The 18,509-nt window shown below is 33.8% G+C and overlaps 2 protein-coding genes across 2 annotated transcripts; both read left to right on the top strand.

The window, feature by feature from the left end:
- Positions 1-4,525: 4,525 nt before the first annotated feature.
- Positions 4,526-7,174, top strand: LOC123551053 (somatostatin receptor type 2-like). Its single transcript, XM_045339696.2, has one exon. It carries the CDS (start codon positions 5,363-5,365, stop codon positions 6,461-6,463), a length of 1,101 nt encoding a protein of 366 aa, XP_045195631.1. The 5' UTR covers positions 4,526-5,362; the 3' UTR covers positions 6,464-7,174.
- A 6,600-nt stretch (positions 7,175-13,774) lies between these two features.
- LOC128556130 (uncharacterized) lies at positions 13,775-14,260 on the top strand. The gene has a single exon (XM_053540060.1). The coding sequence runs from the start codon at positions 13,775-13,777 to the stop codon at positions 14,258-14,260; it is 486 nt and encodes a 161-aa protein (XP_053396035.1).
- Positions 14,261-18,509: the final 4,249 nt, after the last annotated feature.

Here is an 18,509-nt window from a genome sequence, read left to right as displayed (position 1 = left end):
ATTCTTTTTTTTGCATTTGCTGTTGTTATTTGTTTGTTGCAAAATTACAAAGGCGAACGCGTCAAAACAATATTTTTCACAAGCGTTTTAAAACTACAGAAAAGTTGATGTTATCAATTATTTGGCGCTGTAACGTCACCAACGAGGATAAATGGTACGTCACTGCGAACTATCTCCATTGTAATATAACTGAAACTGATCCTCATAAATAGGAATAATATTAGTATTGACGTTAATGGCATATTTTCAAGAATACCTTCAACTTGTGGTATGAAATATAATTAAGCAACACATTACTAGCGGTGCCAGACAAAGAAGTGCTTATGTGTTGAAGATCGTAACATTATGTCAAACTTGAATTGCACTGGTACATGTACTCCTTTATAAAGAAAAAAACCCAGATATTATGCAGAACGTCAATGGCTTTGTAAGAGGTCTAAAATCAAAGTTTGAATGTGCTACTTCCTTATTAGGAAGTTCTAACATAAATTATGTAATAAGGCGACTTTAATCGCATATGTAAAAGAGTTATATGCAAATTAAGTTAATAAAATCTCTAAGGATATCTGTATCTGTAAGTGCCCAACGCAGGACCACTTCTGGTATAAGGCGTCGGGGCGAGAGATGGTCGTTCAGTATCGATGTGTGAGAGCTGTCTTAAAGCTCTCCACTGACTCTGCGCATGTGACGCTGTCTTCTAATTTGTTCCATTCCTGCACTGCCTTAATAAAAAATAATGTTTATATTGTTCAGAAATTGCAATGCTCACTTTGTAACAATTAGAATGATTATAACAATATGTTTCTACAATGTTTGAACTTATACTGTCACTAATGATTTTGGGATGATTCGTCTTCAGTTTAATACTGGTGTTAAGTAACTATTTTTGTAAATTACCGGCACCATACCCTAATGATTAAGATAAGGATGTCTTCTAATCTGTAGGCTGTCAAGGTTGAGTCTTTGTAACATGTCAGTCACACACCCCTCTTCTCTGGAGTGGTAATCTTTCAAAATGAATCTTGCAGCATGCCGCTGAATTTTCTCAAGAGAGTTGACATGCTTGACTTAATAGGGGTCCCAGATAAATGATCGTATTCAAGTGAAGACCGAACAAGTGAAATATAAGCAAGTTTCCTACAGTCTTGGGCTAAGTTCCTAAGATTCCTCTTCAAACATTTAAATTGATTTTTTTACAGATATTGGTAATGTGTGTTTCCCATGTTATATCCTCTGATAACGTTAACCCGAGGTAAGGATTTGAGTCCACTTGCTGTAAGATGGTTTTGTTTAATTCATAGGAAAATATGACTTCTGGCGGACACTTAACATAATATTATAACACTTCTTGGCATTAAACTTCATGCCCAATAAATGTTCCCACTTTTCAAGCTCATGTAGATCTTCCTGTAATAAAAGATGGTCGTCCTGTGAACGATAAACAATCATTAGCAAACAAACGCACGGTTGAATTTACGGAATCTGGAAGATCGTTTATATGACACAAAAATATAAGGGGTCCTAGGACTGTTCCTTGATGTACTCCGGATTTAACTTCCACACTGGTCGAATGTTTACCTTCTACAACAATATCTTATAACTCTATCTTTCAGAAAGGATGATAGCCAGTTTAGATAATTTTCACGGACGCCGTAGTTCTCTAGCTTTTTAGTAATTTATCATGTGGGACGGTGTCGAAAACCTTAGAAATATCTAATAATGCTATATCAACTTGCCATTTTTTATCATATTTTAGATACTAATAAGTTATTGATAGTTACTAATAACTGTACGAGATAAAGTGTCGAGCGCTCAAGATAAGAAGTCGAGCGCTCAAGATAAGATGTCGAGCGCTCGAGATAAGATGTCGTGCGCTCGAGATAATTCAATCTTAAAAAAATTAAATGCATGTCCTAAACATACCACCGTAATTGACTCTATGTTCTATCATAATTGCATTCTTTTTTCGAATCCCTGATTTAGATAACATGCAGTGTTAAGATACTTACTTCTGATTACAGAAATAAGTATTATTTAAGCAATAAGTACATGCTTTTATTTAAGTCACTCATCTTTTTTTCAGATTTGTAAAGTAGACTTAGAAAGACAAACAACATCCATACCGGTACTGCAGTACCAATCGTGACTAGATCAAATCTATATTGGAAATTAAGCAGGCTTCCAACACTAATTAAAGCTCTCACGTCATGAAAGCGGGGATATTCAAATCTTATGTGAAATATATAATCAGTTACTTGCAAAATGTGATTGTGATAAGATAAATAGTCTACGGGGTTAAACGTAATAACCGATATTTTTGATAAATATACCTGTTTATTGCACGTCTTAAGCTTACGGAGGTTATCATGCAATGGAGAATGAATTGTACGTATGAGTTAGGAATAATAAAACCGGATGTACGTGTAAAAGCAAAGGATTTTATACTGATTCTTTGACGACATTGAACAAGCAGTATTTGTTTGTTTTGTTACATTTCTGTATTAAAAAGCGGTGCACTCATCATCGAAATGAAACGCGCATTAATATGTATAGCGTCATCATCGCGATAATGAGATGGATTAGGGAAATAGCCGTCCGAACGGAAACATTATTTCGGTATATATTACACAATTATTTCAGTGAATTAGCAAACATAGCAATGACAAAGGTGAAAATAAAACAAGGAAAACTTTAACTATTGTTGCTTTTTCAGCGCGATGAATTATACTTCAGCAGCATTACTTATAAATTGCACTTTATACATATATAAGGGGTTAAGGTTTTGTTAGATTTTCTTTTCAATTCAAACTCAATTAGACCGTGTCAACTCTGCTATTATTTTGCTGCTTCCAAAGGAACTTCATATAGATTTTATGATGGTGTTTCTTTTTTAAATTGAAAAGAAGTTTAAGAACTCATAGTTATAAATAAAAAAAGTAATGACTGCAAGATCGCCTGAATACGATAATAGCGAAATGCTTTGATACCTTCTGTGTTTAAAACTATTATTCAGTGTATATCGTTGGCAGACAGTAACTACTTATTTCTAAAAATTCGGAACTATTTGTACTGCGATAAACACTTTTATGGGCATTTGTTTGCTCTTCCTATCATTATTGTAATAAGTAAAACAATGTTCAAACATAAACAATAAAACATTTAGATATTGAGCAGAACTACTATGAATCTAGATTATAAGCAATATATAGTAGTACATCATTATTAACTCAGAGTAAATACTTATAATCCTTTCCATTTGTCTTAATAAAATACGTCGTCATGTCAGCGCAATAACTCAATAAGTGCTTATATAATACATATACACTTACTGAGTTACTGCACTGGCATGACGACGTATTGACCTCAAACTGTAACGTCACCTTATTTTGATGTCAAAGCAATGTGCCTTCGTGCACAATAATCTGGGGTAATATAACATGCAAACGTATGCAGGATATATATTACCACGTAGTGTAATAGTAATTGAAATATAACATTAAATATCCTCATTTCCAAGAAACCATAAAAGATAGAAATATTTTTCACATGCGTTTTACAACAGTCTATTCTACAGACATCTTTTGATATTTCTTACAGATGCGAATTCATAATCTCCAGGCGAACCAGCAATGCAGTCTTTTCGGCTAAATCTAAAGAATATTATGACACTTATTGCTTTGTAACGAGTTTTGACTCCCCTGACGTGCTGTCAGTTGTAATGGAAGCCTGAAAATGAAAAGTATTTACAAATGTATTTTCGTTATTGGAACAACACCTCGTAATTGGAACGTCTGGTCCAATAAGCACATTAACTTTATATTCCAATAGACAGCTTGACGAATATTTATCTTAGAACAGTCTTACTTTTATACTCAGACTGGTACGTTTACCTGTAAAATATGATTTTGTATTTTAAGTGCAGTTGATAATCACTCCAGTTGTTTACTAAACAGAATATAAATGATCAAACTTTGAATATTTTCTAAAATAAAGTATACATTTTACAAACAAATACGAAAGCACAGGTTTTTGTCTCTGATTCATAGTGTGTAGCATTAATTGGATAGAATCCACTACCTGCACTAACACGAAGCAACTAAGTAACGATCCATAAAAATATAAGTGCGGTAATTGCAATGCTTTGTATTTACAAAATATAAATTGTGTACTTGGCAAGTTTTCTTATATGATTGTGTATCTTCAGTATTTTTTTTACTAATTTATTTAAACTCTATTTTTTAGAGAAATTTCAAGCTTACAATATGTATTTAAATCACATTCGAGTTCGCTTCTCATGTGACATAGCAGTGTATAACACTAGTATCAATTAAGTCTGAAAACTTCCACAACAGACCAGGTAATGGTCACAGTAGTTTATGCAATAAAGAAAAACATGGTCATTTTCACCGATGCAAATCATTAAAACAGTTGTTGTACAAATTTGACAAGGATGTATAGTTTACAAACAGTGTATGGCGTGATACGAAATGCCACAAACAGACCGATACCAATAAACAGAATTATTTTGGATTGACATTTACTTTCAGGTTGTGTATCTGGATCAAATGGCTTCTTTGATGGACAAGTTGGATCAGAAACGACAGGAATAGATCATTACAGAGAACCTTTCTATCACCATTTGTGATTTTGTGATCACATAGCTTCATACGTGAACCATTAGCGATTCATTTGTTTTGTACGTGTTGGTTATTTACGTACAAATTAAATGTCAGAATGACGAGTCTCATCTGGCAACACGGCAATAGGAAAAAAAGTTAAGACAATTCTTGCACCCGTACAATTAAACGCACAATCTCTAGTCAAAAGAAATACAGATATATGCGTGCCAAAGCATCTTGGAATCAATTTAATTTGGCAAATACTTGAGCTATGTACAGAAGATGAAATGATATCAGTGGAAGATTGATGACTTTCAGATAAACACATTGTGATGATTTCTGAGAAAGATAAACTTCGTTTTACAGTCTGAAAAATACCTGGATTTAAATACCTCAATGTTAATATATAATGCTAGGAACTGACATTGGTGTTAATCAATCAGTATGAAATATGTTCTGTGTAATTTGAACAAACAACTCATTATTGCCTTTAAGGGACAATTCCAAGACATATGTAGAACAGTCAATGGCTATAAACATGCCAAAACAGACACTTGCTTTATACAAGTTTTGAGAAAAATGTATTGAAATATATTCATTGAGCGGAAAATCCTGCCTGTGACATTTGATTGTACGGAAGAGTATGATAGTTTATATTTTAACGCGGGAATGAATGTATAATGAATTGCTGATTAAGCCGTTTTCCATTTCTACCTTCTTGCTGATTCATTTTTCAAATCAGAATGGAAAGTCTGACAGAGGAGAATGTTACTAACATTAATGTAACGCTTTACGACAACAACCAAACGTGGTCTTTCTTTCCACCACCGCCTCCGGCGCCACCAAAAGACGTGTTGCTAAATTTTAAAAAATATGCATATATTATTACATGCGTAATTGGTATTATTGGAAATATTATCATATTTTTTGTATTTACGAGGACCAAACTGAAGAAACCGTCTACTGCAAGGTATCTAGCAGCTGCTGCTGTTGCTGACTCTGGTTTTCTGCTCGTTGTTATGTGTGTTAATCTTGAAGAGTTCTACAAGATTCGGGTACACTCTGTGATAGGACCTTGTCAACTGATTACATTTGGGGATCATGCTTTCTCCTTTCTGTGTAGATGGTACCTTACGGCAGTCATTATTGAGAAATATATTGGAGTCATGTGGCCGCGCAAGAAAACTAAAATGTGCACAGTTTTCCGAGCAAAATGCGTTATAATTTCATTAGCTATTATAAGCATAGTGAGTTATTTATATATGACGTGGTTTGTAGGTGTGTACGGAGATCCACCAGTCTGTAGGTTGTTCTACAGTAACAAACAAGTTTTAGAATCATGGAAAATACTCACCAAAATGGACTCGATAGTTAACTTTGTAGTTCCATACTTAACAATATTTTTATTAACGTGCCTTATTGCTTATAGAAGTTGGGAATATCACAGAAGGTCAATGACGGCAAGTGAGAGATTCCTGCGACGAAGACGAGTAACAACTCCAGAAGACAAAGAATTTAAGACTACACCATTACTGATTTTGCTAGCGATGAGTACATTGATTCTTAGTATTCCAAACAGCGCCATGAGAATTCTTGCATTTTCTGACGATTTTAGACCTACGGAGTCCACTATGATGATGATGCACCTTTTTCATTATTTTGTAGTTCTAAACAGTGCTATCAAAATTTGTATCTATTTGATAGCATCAAACGCGTTTGCACGTCAGCTTGGAAGATCATTTTGCATGCTTAAAAGTGTCTTGAAAAAGTCTGACGATTCGGAACTGCAAACGCGGCATATCACAGAAAAAATGGACGGTGTTGCTATAGAGGGAAAGGTGTGAAATGGACAATATCTGTCATATTTTTTCCAATACTTATACTGCCTTGTTTTTGGAGTAAATTAGACAATCATCCAAAACGCAGATCAAAACAATTAGATATACCTGATAGAAACGATGCACACATTAGTTAATTGCTACAGTCATGTATTGAGTAATTAAACAATAAAGATTATGGATGTAATAGAACAAACATCAGTTTATAGACCATTCATCTCCAAATCAGAAGACAAACATTGTTTAGATGAACTGTGCTTACTACAATAACATGAAAAAACTACCCACGATGTGTAACAAGTATGAAGACGAGACAAATGTTCCAATAGTTTTTCTCTTTTTTTTTGCATGAAAATACAAATATATTTTGCTATCACCATCTTTTTCTCTGGGACGATACTTTGTCTATGCGATGGAATTTTAGTTATATGTTACATACATGTATTAGCATATTAATTCTCTGTTATATATTTCTGTAATCTGTCTGATAAATTATATTAAAAAGAAATTAAAGTATTTCATAAGAAAATAACAACATTATGCAGTGGAACCTCCTGCTTTAGTTGCCCCCTATCAAAAGTAGCCACTAGTCTTAAGGCAGTTTTGCACGTTCGGATCGAAAGTTCTTCTTCAATGTAGAATTTCATTAAACCCTGATTTATCAAAACTTCAGAATATACTTAGAAAAGTCAGCAAATAAAAAGATAGCGTCGTGTTCTTGAGTTTTTGCTTGACTGACTTTGGACCTCACGCAGTTTTTCATAATGGGAGCTTATAGAAAAATCACCACTTTCATAACATTTTCGCGAATAGAAATTTTTCTACAATGTAGATTTTGATGAAATTTCTCACTGTCGTAAATAAACATATGATTTATAATGTTGTGAAATAAAATTTATAGGGGTCCGTGTGCTTATTTTTGAGTTATTTGACCACGATTTTAGTGAACCGCATATTTTAAGCTAATTTTAAAACATTACTTTGAATTATTTAATGTGTCAGATGTTTAAATATCATATTTTAACTTTAGAAAGATGGTAAGGTTGCCATTGTAATAAATTTACTCACGGGTTGCGAGAAGTTCATAAAATGATTTTCATTCCCATACGCCGAATCCAGGATTTATTAACGTTTTACAGATAAGTGGCGTTACAAGTGCAAAACTACCTTAAGAAGCCGGTCAAACAGCTACCGAAATAGACCTTTAAAAAAACATTTCAGCTACCTGCCTGTCATATGTACCATGATGGTTCGTTCTCTTCGGTGGATGTTTGATATGTGTCTGATTGTATACATGCAATGCAGTGTACTGGTGATCAACGAATCTGTAATGATTTGTACTTATTTCACGGTGGTAGGATTTATTTCTTAATATAGTTACATTCTTGTGTTGTAGAATGCAACATTTAGATGCACTTCACTCAATAAATGAACGGATAATGTTACTTGACACTTTCAAATATCATGTATAGCGGTCTCGTGTACGTATTTATCCCCTACGGTTGAGAAATGAATATTAAAAACAACAATTTAAAAACTACACAGAAAATATTGCATAGAATGAAAGTGCATATTTGTTTTTTTTTCATTTTCCGCCGCCACTGAAATACAAATAAATTCTGTACTTGCATTTCACTTTATGATTAAAATACTTAATTGCTTTAACTAGCTATAATCAGGAAGAATGCTACATAACTATTAGTTCCAGCGTTATACTGACATGACGAAGTTTTCTAAAGCTACTCCATTTTATTTATTTAATATATAAGATAAAAGAATGTGTTTCTTTTCCAAGGTAACTAGTATTTCCCTAGAAACAAACTGTTTGCCTCGCGTCGCAGATTCGTAAACATTTTGATACGAAGAGATCATTTCTGTCATATAGATACACCCACGTGAATATATATTTCTCAATTTATCAAACATGCTAGGGCGTGTTGTAAAGTATAATACACCCATGAACGCAATACTTATACAGTTTTCAGGATTGTTGTTGTCATTTAACGTAAACAGTGAAAAGACAATAACCGATTACTATAGAGATCCTATCCATAGTCAACTGCGATCTGGTGATCGAAACGCCATTAGCATTTTGGTTTTACGTGCTTAACTAAATGTCAGAAGGTATATTTATTCACTATATTCTATCTTCAATGTTGAATGAATAATTAAGGCGGTTAAACTTTATAATGGCTCTTGGCTTACAATTTATGGAGAAAGAGACGTTAACGAATTATATAAAGACCTCGAAATGTGTCTCCAGAGACAATGTTGTGCATCACCCACAGGCAGGTTTTGTTTTGTTGAGTTTAATGTCACAGGTCGTTTAATGACCGATGGAGGAAAACCGAAGGTGCACCTTCGTGCAGTATTTCGGGCGGACACCTATGTTCATATGAATTTTACACCACAAAACGATCTTTCCAACCACTTGACCGCGGAGGCTACTATGGCATGTAAGAAAATGGATGATGGTAACTGATGTTATTGTGAAGTGAATGTTACTTATTACGGCTATTTTCAGATAAAAATGGGGCATTTTTATTTGTAATATCTATTTTTTCTTTTTTATTGAAAATTTGGTACTTATATACTAAAACTATGCTCTAAAATTGTTCAGACTTCAGAAGAAAGTATTGATTTCTTGAATTAAATTAATGTTACCATGGAAACGAATCCCGTTACCTATATATCTACATGTAAAATTCAAAGGCGTTGACACTGGTCTATTTAAGGAACACAGCTTTAGTTTTTCATTTGTATTTCTACGCTTCCCATGAGAATAATAAGTGCAAGCACAATGATTTTGCAATAAAAGTGTCAGATGAGTATTGCTCTTAGTATTTTGTTTAAAAAAATGAAAATAACACGAACATATTACTTACTTCAGAAATAAAATGTTTTGAAGCTACATTAAACGTAAAAATAATTTTATTTAAATTTGATAAAAAGTAAGATATAACATATTTTAAACATCTCTGTTGTCATGGTTACTTTAAACATTAAGATAAATAGGATACCATGTAAACAGTTTAGTATTCTGCTAATAATATAACCCTAATATTCCGTGTTGGTCATTAACAGAGTGGCACTGAAGCCTTCGAAAACCCCGTTATCATGCATAGTTGTTTAAAAATGAGCGAAAATGCGCTTCCATGGAAACACGAGCCCCGCGACGTATATAATTTAAGGTTATTTTAGAAAGCTACCGTTCATACTAAATTATCAACTAAACAGACTTCTACGGATAACAGTGAAACAAAAATACTGAAAAGTATTAAATATCCTTATTTTTCTTCTTTTTTCAATAAAAATGGAGCGTCATGCACTTCGAACCTGGATAAAAACTGTACTTGAAAGACAGAGATAAACGAACTTGATATTATAGCAGCTAAACATTCAATTACACTGCTCGGGTTCACCTATTAATTTGAATTTACCCTGGTAACAAGGTATACAATCTCCTTAACACAGTTCACCATCAGGGTAAAATATTTAGATTTGATGAGCCACACTCTATCTATGATAATCATTTGCACGACGTCAGTATAAATGCTCTAAAATTGTCCTACCAACAAACAGAAATCGATGGGAAATATCCGAGACTTTATTTCATTGATGGTATCGCATATAGATAGAAATTAAAACGGAGAGAAAAAGACCACAGGCTAATTGCTTATAGAGATATACGGGTAACGCAAAAAGCAGACGCCCAAAGACACCGGCAAGTTGCAGAGATTTCTTCATGCACAGTTGCTGAAAATGTTAGGTGAGTATTTCAGACTAAGAAACACATGTTTGCTTATAGTCTTATTAAGTACTATATATCATACCGAAATGTATTAAGACCATTTAATATTTCGTTCCATCAGCTGCAAGAACGTCTTATTCAAAGAGTACTAAAAGTGGTTTTAAGAGAAACATTAATGATTTGTGGTTTTGTATAATATATTTTATTTGTGAAACGTACAGAAATTTTGATTTTCTATAAGTTGTAAATGTGAAATAGATAAGAAGCGTTTCAAAAGGTAGTGTGCATGAGGTACATTTGAAATTACCAAACGTCTTTCCATTCTGTCCTTTCTGCAAATTATGGTTTTCATTTCAAAATATAAAAGGAATTGCATGAGTTTATGCTTATATAGAACAAGAACCTTTGGTTCTAGACTAAGGATGCTTGTTTTGACGTATATAATTTTCACCCAGCTTCTATACTACAGTAAAAGACTATTAGTATATTTGTAGTTGAAACCAGATGTGATGTTTTGATGTTTCTCGTGCTATTTTCAAATCCGTTTGATAATGTGACAATGCATTGTCATTTGAACCCATTGTCCCCGTCACTGGTAATGACAACAAGAGAACAAAGTTCCTGTTCGTCAATAAATCAGATTAAGCATGCTATTTCAGATAAGAGCATTAGCACAGCATTACAGCATTGCAATGAGAAAATAATGTGATATGTGATAGATAGTGGCAGATTTCACTACAAAGTAATTGTACTGGACATTTATTCCTGTAAAAGTGTTTAATTACATTAATGTAGGTGGTTCCTTAGAAGCAAAATAATCTTTTTCTGGAAACAGATCACATCAATGGAATACAATACAAAATGGGCTTACGTATACAAATTTAAGATTATGTTATGCCCTATGAAAACAATTTCGTACATCTTTATACAAAAACGTTGCTTGTCACCTTGTCAAAGTAAGATGCGCATTGTATGTACAACGTAAATGAATGGCGTAACTGCTTTATATTTTAATGAATATGTGTCAATAGATAACATAATAACGACAAAAGGAAAAGTGGATTGCTTTTTCAATTATTTTCACCTTTCGTAATGTTGAATGAAAATATGGTCAACCGGATGCTGCTTATCTTCAAGTTGATCTCAGCTGCTGCAAACTAGTTTCCTTATTGCTTTAAATGATAGCCAACATAAGCCAAGTACGTGGAGAGGTTTTGAACAACTTTTATATATCTTGCATCTAGTCTTATAATACACTTTTAAAATTAATTGACTGACTATGCTTTCTGTGAGAAACGTTTCCATCTGATGTTGTCTGTAATAAACGCCTTATACGCCACGTTGCTCTTTATATCATTACCATAGTGCTTAAGACAGTGCTTATTATATGTAACTCAAAAAAGCTGAGTTTTAGATGGACTACATTATATAAAAAAGTAATTGTCGGATAATATCTTAGGCAAACAATGTATAGAATAAATATTATTAGAATACAATATTTTTTAAAGTAAACAAAAATGACACTGGAGGCAAATTAAGCTTTTATCATTGAAGCCTATGGGTGTAACACTTTTTAAATATACCATTCATTGTAACTTGCACAAATTAAAAAAAAGGAAGATACAAATGTACAGGTTTAAGATATAAAATGTGATTTTCGTTTTATCATAACATTTTACAATCTCTATTGACTCCTACCATAGATTTTGTTTTATTTATTTTGTTGGGTTTAACGTCGCACCGACACAATTATAGGTCATATGGCAACTTTCCAGCTTGATGATGGAGGAAGACCCCTGATGCCCCTCCGTGCATTATTTCGTCACTAGCGGGCACCTGGGTAGAACCACCGACCTTTCGTAAGCCAGCTGGATGGCTTCCTCACATGAAGAATTCACGCCCCGAGTGAGGCTCGAACACACATCGATGAGGGGCAAGTGATTGGAAGTCAGCGACCTTAACCACTCGGCGACGGAAGCCCCTGCCATAGATTTTGAGACTGAGATGATAAAGTTTAAAGTAACCCATGTATAACTGAAGAACGCTTTGTCCTACAGACATCCTATTTCATAGGATCGTTGCATGCGGTCATTAGCTGATCTTATTATTTTTGGGGTCATAAGGTCAAAGGTCAAGGCCACAATGGTATTGATACTAAAACAATTTCGCTCAATATGTTAAGAATGCTTCGGCCTACAGTCATCAGACTTCATAGGATGTTTGTTTGTGGTCAGTACATTATCTCTGTTGTTTTTGGGAGTCAGTAGGTTAAAGGTCTAGGTCACGGTGTCTTCGATCCTGAAAATGGTGTAAGCCCAGTAACTGAAGAATGCTTTGTTCCACATTCCACAAACTTAATAAGATGATTAACTGTGGTCTGTACATGACCCTTATTGTGTTTGTGGCCATTTTGTCAAAGGCTACCATGGGACTTACATGTTTTACAAAGACATTTTGTTTTTGAACTCCTCTTGAAGAAGTACATTAGCTGTATTGATTGTCATTACGTCCAGCTAATAAGATAATGAGAGCTCTCTAATTCTGAAAGCATAGAAGCTTATACCACTGCTGAGAAAAGATAATGATGAAATTGTAGCATTACATTTTGATATACTACAGTTGAATGCGTCAATGAGTAAAGACAGCTTGTTAGGGATATTATTTTATATAAATATACGCTGAAATTAGTTTTACAAGTAATTATTTAACTAACCGGCCAACCATTAACCCTTTTACAATTTTCTTATATGACAAAAAGGTATATGAGAGAAGTGACAACACGAAAAATAGAAAACGAAGGAAACTGGCTATTTAAAGTATGTCAAGATGGTTTCATCACTATCATATACCATTTCTAGTAACCGAAATGTGACCACTTCAATGTCATTATTAAAATATATGCGCATGCGTGAGAAATGGTGGTTCAAATTTTTGAGCGAGGAGAAAAATAAATTAAAAATGCATATTTTTCAAGCTATGTGAGGTGAATTCAGTTGGAAGTGAGAGGATTTAGGGTGTGTTTTTTGTATTCATGCCTAGAAAAAGGAAAAAGTCGAAAGAATCGCCGGAAAATAGCCAGAAAATAACAAAACGTTTTACAACAATGGCTCAAAATGGCGCGATTCAGAATAATCTCAGTGCTCAAAATAGTCAAAATGGATAAAATAATGGACAATTTGGACAATATCAGGCAAGTCAAACTTTCAATTCACAACCAATTATGTATTCGGGCACGCCGTTTATGGCGATGAACTCGGCTTCACCTGGGTTTACCGGCAATACCTCACCCACCCCATGTACTCCAGCAGGTCAAAATCAAGGACTGAATTCTGATGTTATTTCTATGTTATTACAAATGCTCAACTCAATGGACAAAAAACTTTCACAATTAGATACTATTCAAAATGGTATGAGCGCTATAACGGTCCGTATGGATAAAATGGATCAAAAAATCAATACTTTTGAGAAAAAACTGAGAGATATAGAACAAAGCCGCTCGTTTGATAGTAGTGCATTAGAAGACATAAACAAAAAAACAAAATGAGCTTGAGTCTGTTTTGAAGTCGATGAGAAAGGCCGAAAAGGAGCAGCGTGATACTGAAACGGTGTTACGGGAAGAAATTACCGATCTGAAGTGTCGTAGTATGAGGGACAATCTTTTGTTTTTTAAACTTCTGGAGGAGAAAGAAGAAAACTGTGTGCAGAAGGTTCTTGAATTGATAGAAAACGACATGAAAATAGAAAATGCTAAACAGGAAATAAAGCTCCACCGTGCACATCGAGTTGGGAAATATAACAACACGAAGGTCCGACCTATAGTCGCTAAATTTGCCTACTTTCCAGACAGAGAGAGGGTCAAGATGGCGGCGAAAGCTCTGGCAGGAACCCCGTATGGTGTTGGAGAACAATTCCCCAAGGAAATTGTAGATACCAGAAAGAGGCTCGTACCCATTATGAAGAAGGCTAGGGATGAGGGAAAAGACGCTTTCATAAAAGTAGATAAACTGTATATAAATAAGCAACTATATAGGGAAGGGTCAGAAAATGTATAGGGATCGCGAGAGAGTGTTCTCAAATGTTTGTCATGGAACGTTGAGGGTCTTTCGGTAGCAAAACGGACATCGGAGGACTTTCTTAAAATAATCAGTGACTATGATATTGTATGTTTCAGTGAAACATGGACTAATAAAAACTCTGTAATTGAACTCAGTGGATAAAATAAACCCATTCATTCGTTCAGACGATTTCACCATAGACGTGCGAGGCGTTCGAGTGGTGGGTTAATTATCTATATAAAAATTCAATAAGAAAAGGCGTTAAGTTGATAAAGAATGATATTGACTGTCTAGCCTGGTTAAAATTTGATAAAACTTTCTTTTGTATTGATGATGATATTTACTTAGGGGTTGTATATATCGCTCCAGAAAATTCTCGAGTACATGTGAGATATGATATAGATATTTATAGGCAACTAGAAAATGATATAAACTTTTTTAATAATAAGGGAAAACTTTTCATCACTGGTGACACAAATTCACGTATTGGCCGTAAAACCGATTTTATAAATCACGACAATAATCTGGGTGACTCAGACGTTTATACCGCTGACATATTCTTACCTCGGGCGTCTTGTGATAACGGTTCAAATCGCTTCGGTGATTGTTTACTTGATCTTTGTAGATCAACGAATATCCGTGTAGTTATCGGTAGATTATATAAAGATCAAGGATTAGGCAAACTCACATGCACGACCCATAACGGTGAAAGCGTTGTTGACTATTTGTTGACGTCACAGTCTACCTTTAAAAATTAAGCTGATTTCGAAGTGCTAGATTTTAATGAATTTTCGAATCACGCGCCGGTAACATTTTCATTTAATATTAGATATATTCAAAATAAAAGGACCGAACCAAAAATATTTTATAAATGGGACTCCAAACATAAGAACAATTTTGTAAATGATATTTCCAGGGATATACACAACCTTGAAGCAACTTTAACTGAACAAATAAATAACAACGAAAGCTCTGATATATTAACGAATATTTTCACAGATTTCTTTAATGAAAAGGGTAAACCTTACTTTGAAAAAAAGTCCACGACACATGGTAGCTACTTTTTTAACACGGATAAAAATACTAAAAATGGTTTGGTGAAGAATGCAGGAAAAAGCGTGAGGTTTATTTAAAGGCAATTTATGAATTTAACTTAAACAAAACTGATATTACCAGAAACAATCTGTATGAGAAAAAGAAAGATTACAAATCGACTTGCAAAAAATATAAACGAAACTTAAATAGAGAACTTGGCAGAAAAATGAACGAAATGAGACGGAAAACACCGCGTGAATTTTGGAAAATGTTTAAAACGAAATGTGCAAATCCGAACGGTGATAATATTAACTATTAATGAATTTTATGAACATTTCCGAGTGTTAGCAACCGAATCTTTTTTAAATGAAAATGTTGAATGTAGTGAGTTTTTGTTTGAATTTGATAATGATATATCTCACGAAAGTACCTTTATTGAATTAGATCAGCCAATTACCAGAGATGAAATAGTTTCCGCAACAAAAAAATTAGGATGTAATAAGTCGTGTTCACTTGACAATATTTTGTATGAATATTTTAAAGAAAGTATTAACGTTACTGTACATACATTAGAAATGTTTTTTAATCATATTTTGAATACAAAGGAATTTCCACGCAGTTGGTCAACAGGTTTAATTGTACCATTATATAAAAAGGGTGATTCATCGGACCCAAACAATTATAGAGGAATTAAGTTGATAAGCTGTTTTGCTAAATTATTTACGGTTATTATAAATGAAAGACTTAAACGTTGGGCGGAGAATACTGGTGTTGACAGATGCTCAGTTTGGCTTTAAACAGAATTATAGTACTGTCGATCCTATTTTTATATTACATTCGCTGATAGAAAAACAGATTAAAACAAAGAATAAATTGATATGTTGCTTTGTGGACTACAAAAAGGCGTATGATTTAATTGACAGGAATTGTCTATGGTATAAATTAATAAAATCCGGGGTTGATGGAAAATTGTTTGCTATTATTCGTTCTATGTATGATGATGTAAAATTATGCGTCAAACATTTAAATACTCTATCAGATTTTTTCAATTGTGATGTTGGTTTATTCCAAGGGGAAATAACTTCTCCGATCATGTTCTCTCTCTTTTTGAATGATATTGAAATGCATCTACAGAATGATATTAATGGGGGTATAACGCTTGATCAATTATTTATATATTTGTTATTATTCGCTGATGATGCTGTCTTGTTTTCTGAAACAAAAGAAGGGTTACAATCATCTCTAGACAACTTGCAGTCATATTGTACAAAGTGGAATCTAACAGTTAATGTAGACAAGACTAAAATTGTTGTTTTTAAAAAAGGTGATAGGTTAAAACGAGATGATGTATGGTCATATTCTGGTGAGGTTATAGAAATTGTTCAGAACTTCAATTATTTGGGTATTGTATTTTCTAGCGGCGGTTCGTTTATACCAGTGACAAATGCTCTTAGCGGCAAAGGATTAAGAGCTTTAAATTCATTGCTTAGTATTACAAGAGATTTAGACACCCCCATTGAAAATATGTTCAACCTTTTTGACGCATGTGTATTATCAATTTTAAATTATAATTGTGAAGTATGGGGCTTTATTAAAGCAGACAATATTGAACGAGTTCACAGAAAATTTTGTAAATGGTTATTGAATGTTAAAATGTCAACTAATACATTGTCATTATACTCAGAATTAGGTAGATTCCCTCTATATATTGAAAGGTACGTCAGAATAACTAAATACTGGTTAAAATTACACGGCAACAAACGCCATAATTGTATTCTCTCTTCAATTTATGTTTTAGAGTTTAACTTACGCATAAATTGAAACCATACCCATCTGTCATTTAACTTCTTCTAATTCATCTCAAAATCTTATCTTCGGTACAATAATCTGTGACGTAGAGCTAATTTTAATCGACGTTAGGAGTTGAAATGCATCTATTTTGGCGCTCTTTTTTACCAAAACGTGAAAATGTCCAAACTTGTGACAATTTGTGAACGATTTGTCTAACGGTTAATATTTGCATGCTTCAAATGCAATTATAATAACTAGACAAGATGTTTTTAAAAGCGAGCTATTTTTAACATGACCACTAACCAGACAACAAAATTTATAAGGCGGATCTAAAGTAAATACATCTGACATATCAGTTAAAAATACAAGAACAATTAAAGCCAAATTGAAAGAATGCAGCCGCACATAAAGCACTCCGCATAGAAATGTGGGTATACATGTACACACTAACTGAGCACATGTATACATTAACACAAACGAATGCAATAATAACACAAAATTCACAAACAGACATAAACGTACATCAACAAAAAATACAGATGGATACCACTTTAGAACGGTCAGATGCAAAAGCACCACTGGTAAGTTTAAATTAGTTTATTAGCCTCAAACATCACTCTTCACCAGCCTTATCTTCCTATATTATAAATTCTCGCAAGGCGAATCATTACCAGATAGACAGTAACCACACACACAAGTTTTATATATGTTCGTGTAATTTAAAAGATAAGTTAAATAAATCAACCCATAGATACAGAAGCCAGAGCACCAACGGAAACATCGCTCTGGGCATGACGTAGCAGGTCAAGAGAAAACACCATACCAGCCTATCTCATGAAGAGGATTTAAGAGCTAGCTACCATGGAGTCACATGTTCCGTCATCGCACAAGCAAAAATGAAAGCGTGGTGACCAGCTGTTAAAGGGATGAACATTTAACACGCAACGTGTCCCGGAACAACACGGGTATAGCCTAGTGCAAAAGAAGGTTTGATAATTGTAATAAATAATTGTCGGAAGTACATATAGCTGTGCCCGAGAATTTTATGAAGCTATCACATTTCTTTAAAATCAGATTGTGAAATGCCTTGTCGCAGAAGTGCTCCCTAGATTATTTTTGAATTTAATCGGTAATTCCAAATTTTATTTAAAGTTTGTGATAACGTAAGCACAACTGAAGAAGCTTGTTGGTAATTGCAATAAAACGAAGATAAATGTCTCCAGCATGACTACAGGATCAAGCAAATATAATACAGGCTTACTTAATCTTGCATACAGACTAGATAAGGTGCGTTTTGCGTGATCTCATTCACGAAAAGCATTTGTTGTACAAACTGACATTGTATATTTTGTGAGATTGTTTGACGTTAGAGAAATGCTACAGACGGTCAAATAGCAATAATCCAAATGTTGGATTAACA

This window comes from Mercenaria mercenaria, chromosome 4 (genome assembly GCF_021730395.1).
Source record: "Mercenaria mercenaria strain notata chromosome 4, MADL_Memer_1, whole genome shotgun sequence".
Lineage (NCBI taxonomy): Eukaryota > Metazoa > Mollusca > Bivalvia > Venerida > Veneridae > Mercenaria > Mercenaria mercenaria.
This window is presented reverse-complemented; position numbering and strand designations above follow the sequence as displayed.